Source organism: Kryptolebias marmoratus, linkage group LG12, assembly GCF_001649575.2.
Source record: "Kryptolebias marmoratus isolate JLee-2015 linkage group LG12, ASM164957v2, whole genome shotgun sequence".
Lineage (NCBI taxonomy): Eukaryota > Metazoa > Chordata > Actinopteri > Cyprinodontiformes > Rivulidae > Kryptolebias > Kryptolebias marmoratus.
In genome coordinates, this window is record NC_051441.1 from 23,044,259 (window position 1) to 23,049,855 (window position 5,597).

The 5,597-nt window shown below is 36.8% G+C and overlaps 1 protein-coding gene across 1 annotated transcript in view; it reads left to right on the top strand.

Moving 5' to 3' along the window:
• Window positions 1-5,402, top strand: part of hao1 (hydroxyacid oxidase (glycolate oxidase) 1) — a 32,868-nt gene extending 27,466 nt beyond the window's left edge. The window contains exons 6-8 of the mRNA XM_017439454.3: window positions 921-1,079; window positions 1,237-1,306; window positions 5,146-5,402. Of these exons, the coding sequence (XP_017294943.1) occupies window positions 921-1,079; window positions 1,237-1,306; window positions 5,146-5,213 (297 nt within the window). The 3' untranslated portion in view covers window positions 5,214-5,402. The remainder of the gene's footprint in view (window positions 1-920; window positions 1,080-1,236; window positions 1,307-5,145) is intronic.
• The last annotated feature ends 195 nt before the right edge of the window (window positions 5,403-5,597 follow it).

Genomic DNA, 5,597 nt, shown 5'->3' on the forward strand with positions numbered 1-5,597 from the left:
ACCAAACTTTACACTTGGAACAATAAAGTCAGATAAACACGGTTCTCTTAGAAACCACCAAACCTCGACTCATCCATCAGATAGCCAGACAGAGAAGAGTGTTTTAACTCCAGAGAACATGTCTCCACTGGTCTAAAGTCCAGTGGCAGAATGTTTTACACCTCTGCATCCGACGCCTTGCATGCCTAAGTGCTTCATTTTATACACCTGTGGCCATGGAAGGGATTGGAACACCTGATTTCAATTATTTGGATGAGTGAGTGAATACTTTTGGCAATATAGTGTAGATGTGTTTCAATTCTGGGAGTTAAATTTTGGAATAGCCTTAGTGATGAGTTGAAAATTAAAACAAAAACAAAACACTGGTATTTGGGGTTAAAAAGATTTTTAAATTACAGTTAGTTTTTTATTATAATATTGGGTTATTTTTGTTTTTGTGATGCAGTTAAGATCAGGGAAACCATGTGTTGATTTTTTTTTTTCATGATAAAACAAGACTGGTTTTACCTTCTGTCTGATATATGCTTATCCTGTTTGATATTGCTGTGTTATTTTGTTAATATGGGCATTTTATCAGTCTATTAGTCTATTTTGTGTGTAATAATTTTATTATTATTATTATTTGTTTATGTGAAGTAATAATGTCATCTGAGGGAGGTGGTCATTTGGGCTTCTGCCCAGAGAGAGAGAGAGAGACTGACTGACTGATTGACTGACTGACTGACTTTTGTAGATTAATTTTGTACCCCAATATTTTGCTGAATTCCTCCAGCAGGTTCGGGGTGTTTGGTAGACTAATAAAGGATGCAACAGATAGAAAAGCATATCTGATCAAACGCCTTCTTAGCATCAAGGTAGAGTGGGACCATGAAGCAAGTGGTAAAGTTGAAGTATTTTAAAGTGTGTGTGTGTGTGTGCAGCTGGATGTGTTGGAGGAGGTGGTGAATGCAGTTCAAGGTCTCTGTGACGTCTACATGGATGGAGGAGTGAGGCGAGGGACGGACATTCTCAAAGCCTTAGCTCTGGGAGCCAAAGCTGTTTTTATCGGCCGCCCCGTGCTGTGGGGCCTCGCCTACCAGGTGAAGTTCCTCTCAGATTAATCAAGACAGCTTCATCTTCAGGCACTCTCATACATGTCAAAGCTTCTTAGCTAACTAGTCCAAATGTTTCCATGTGTTGTCTCAAAGAGAAGAAGGATTTTAAATGAAACCAAGTCATTTGTTTGCTTGTGACCAGGGAGAAGAAGGAGTAACTGAGCTTCTCGAACTTCTAAGAGAGGAGCTGCGGCTGGCCATGGCCTTGTCAGGTAACAACCTTACAAAGACAGATAAAGAACTGGTACCCTAACAACTCATTGAAACAATGCTTTATTTCTATTGAGAAGCGTTTCAGTTAAAAGCATCTGTCTGTGTATCTGCGTGTCTTTAGTATGTGACAGAGTAAACAAACAAAATTGTGAAAATAAATGATTCGTTGATTGTTTTACAAATATCTTCTAAAATAGTTTGTACAGATTTGTAGGAACCTACGGAAGCTAAGAGCGGGTGTGTTCCGCATAAACTTTTTTCTGATGGTTTTCCCGAGATCATGAGTTATTTTTGTCGTTATCACAAAATGACGATTGTTTTCTCAAAATCACGAGATGATTGGTGTGTGTTAAACCTGATTCCATTCACCAGTGGGAGAGGATTCCTTAAATGACGAGGGCTGATATGAAAGTTATCTCTACCAGACAAACACATTCTAATTTCAGCCTGTGTTAGAAGTAAAATCTGATCTCTGTCAGGTTCCCCACAATCTGACATTTTCAGCTTGAGTCCGTTCTTGACATGGTTTTAAGAACATTGAGAAACTGATCATGAGCATTCAAGAAAAGAGAATCATCTTGTTATGTTGAGAAAATATAAATGTTATTTCATGATAGTGACATAAATAACTTGTGATCTCGAGAAAACCATCAGAAAAAAGTTTATGTTAACACGTCTCGGCTTCCTTAGGAACCCTTAAAGAAAAGAGTAATCTTGCTTTGGTATCATGTTTGAAAGGTTAAGTGTCAGACCTTAATTCGTATCTTAGGTGCCTTATGTTGTGAAATGTTATGTTAAAATAATTTAAAGAGAAGACATTTTATCCAGAATAAATTAGTTCATAAAATTGAAGCTGAAATGAGGATAAAAATAGATATTACTAAGAAACGTATGCACTATTGCACATTCACTGGAAGTGCTTCTATTTTGAAAAGCCATAACCAAAGTGGAACACTTGATTGAGTCTGATATACTTGTGCATTTTTTATTAGCACAATTCAATGTATTCTGCCTTGAAATGTTTGCAGTAAACGTTCAAACTAAGAACAGCGTATGGGTCATCATTCATGAAGTTCCTTTCTCTACACCTTCAAGCTTTTCATCAGCCATTTAAAGGGAACAAACAGCCTCTGGATAGTTTGGTATGGTTTGGTTCACCTCACTGAACATGGAGCAGAGAAAGCAAAGGCCAGAGCTGTATGAGGAACTGTAGATATTCATGTTCAAAGTAAAGCCTAGAACAGCTTCATGTTACTCTGACCACAGCTGAGAATAAAGTTCATCGTACTGTAGCCAACATCCCAGGACAAGCACACTCAGGTTGATCAGACAATCATAAGGATGGTAGAAAAAAATCCAACAAAGTCCTCCAAAACCATTCAAGATGACTTCAGAAGTCAAAAATTGCACCATCTATCCCATTTTGAATTATAATGGGCTCCATGAAAGAAGACCTAGGAGGCTCCACTACTGACAGAAAACATCAACAATAAAGCCAACAGGATATTGACCCAAAACATACAGCTAGAAGAATCAAGAACATCTGAGAACACAACACTGGACTATTCCTAAATGACCCTCCATAAGCCTAGAGCTTAATTCTTTTGAACACTGATAGAAAGATCTGAAAATTGTAATGTGGAGACAGTTTGCTCAGGAAGAGTGGTCCAATCTACCTGCTGGCAAATGTCTCATTGTGAAGTACAGAGATGGTTTGTAGAATATGATCAGCACAAAAGGTGCTACTAAAAAATATTAAATTAAGGGTACCATCATGCCAGTTTCATTTGTTTAAATATGAAATATTCAACTGAATCAATAATCAAAAGCTAAGTCTAACTTGTGTTAAATATGGAATAAACAATAAGGGATCCCATTTGACTTTTGTCAGTTTCAAGATATTTCAGTTTATTATTATTATTATTATTATTATTATTATTATTGTGAAAGCCTACCAACAAACTTATGAGCTTTATGAATCTGATATTTTTTAGTACAAAAGTTTTCACTTGAAGAAGAATGGTGTCGCATCTCTTGATTTAGTTGGACAAGAACCAAATAGCCCACAACGGCCCAAACAAAATCCTCCAAAAGGAACTTGTGACCCTTCAGGGTTTTGTCTACATTAACAAATACTTAATAAAGCATAAATAGTCTTCACTTTAGAAGGATTCACAAAAAGACTTAACTACTAACAACTGTCTTAAACATTAATGCATAGCAGGATAAGTATATAGTCAGTTGAAACATTCTCTATCCATTATTACATGTCTAACACATGGAGTGAAAGTACATTTTTATGACCATTTGCATACATATACACACAGTATATAGAATAGTTAGTTCATGAGTTAATAATCATGAATAAACATTGAGTATGTTGGTTTTGAAGTAATTAGCCTTTATGGGTAAAGCATTAATAAATGTGTTAATTTATAGCTTATTAAGTATGAATCATCCTTAATGAATGATTTCAAGGGTAATTAATCATTTATGAATGATTAAATAAGGCTAAATAATGTGTAGTTGATATAAAGTGCTACCGAACATTTCAGTCTCCATTATATAATTTTAAATAGTTGTGCTGTGCTCGCATCTCTCCTCTCTCTGCAGACAAAGCCATGCCTCTGAATTCCTGCAAAGGAATTTGATTCAGTTCAATTCAGTCCAATAATATCCTTACAGCATGCAGAATATTCAGGCTTTTTGTTTTCAAATACATAAATAATCATGTTGGAGATGGTACTTTAAACCTATATTTTTCACTTTAATTTGAACATTTTAGTTTACATTTTATTTTGCGATATACTGTAAATACCAAAGTTGACTGTTTAAAAATAAAATGAACAAAAATAAAATTGTGGATTATGATTTTGGAGGAGTTATTTAGATAAATCAATTATTCAATAAATTAGTTGATGTCAGAAGGGGGTAGGCAGAGGCGAACCCAGAACGCAGACTCATTGTATAAAAAGGAAACTAATTTATTAACTTAAATAAATAGGCAAAGCAAAAGGCTGACGTGGCAGCAAAATGAACAATAACAAAATCCAAAACGAGACACAAGGCATGGCATGGCAAACGACGAGGAACAAGCGGACAAAGCGGAATGATCCAGTGAGGAGAGGAGAAACGAGACCGGTTTTAAAACACTGAGGGAAAGATGATAATAGGGTACAGCTGTGGGCTTGACAAGGAACAGGTGAGGTGGGCGTGGCAGGCATGAATGGAAAACTACTTGGCAGGTGAATGGTGACAAGACATAAACCCCAAACAAAGAACAAAACCCCAACAACACCAACATTCATGACAGTTGATAGATTAATCTCAACAAAAAAATAGTCAACAGTAGTAGCCCTACGTAAATAAAGGCATTATCTACAAATGGAGAAAACATGAAACAGTGGTGAAATTTCCCAGAAGTAGCGGTCGACTAAAATTACTCCAAGAGCGCATTGACAACTCATCCAGGATGTCCCAAAAGAACCCAGAACAAGATCTAAAGCCCTACAGCCTCACATGCCTCAGTTAAAGTCAGAGTTCATGAGCAGAAGATCAGTGAGATTAAATAATCAGTCTGTTTCAGTATTGAGGATTGAGTTTGACATGGGATGGGCGTAAATAAGCTTCAGCTTCAGTCTACTCCTTCTACTCCTTTTTTGGTTTTGTTTTAGGTTATAATGTAAATGTTTTTAATAGAAAGATGTAAACACATTTATAAATAACAGTGGAGTAAATATGTACATATTTTTTGTCATTGTCAAAATTTCTGTAAATTGTCAAAACATGTATGAATCTTTGACCAACTCAGTTATTTTGTGTGTGTGTGTGTGTGTAGGTTGTCGTTCCCTAGCTGAGGTGAACAGGTCCTTGGTCAGGAAAGTGGACTTCAACTCCAGGATGTGAGAGAAAAACCTGCAGAAATCACAGAACAATGTATTGTTGATGAATCATCAAGGGGATGAAATTTTCAAATTCTTTGTTTGTTTTGTTGTTGTTTGTTCAAAAGTAGTGTTGCTTTTCTTGTCCTGGTAAGACCTGTCTCTAGCCTGCCTATTATTACTTGTAAAATAAATCAGAGAACTGAAACAATTATATTGACCATTGCTATTCTCTATCCTATTACAACATCCATCCATTCATCCATCCATCCATTGTCTTCCGCTTATCCGGGGTCGGGTCGCGGGGGCAGCAGCCTAAGCAGGGAGACCCAGACTTCCCTCTCCCCAGCCACTTGGGCCAGCTCCTCCAGGGGAATCCCAAGGCGTTCCCAGCCCAGCCGAGAAACAT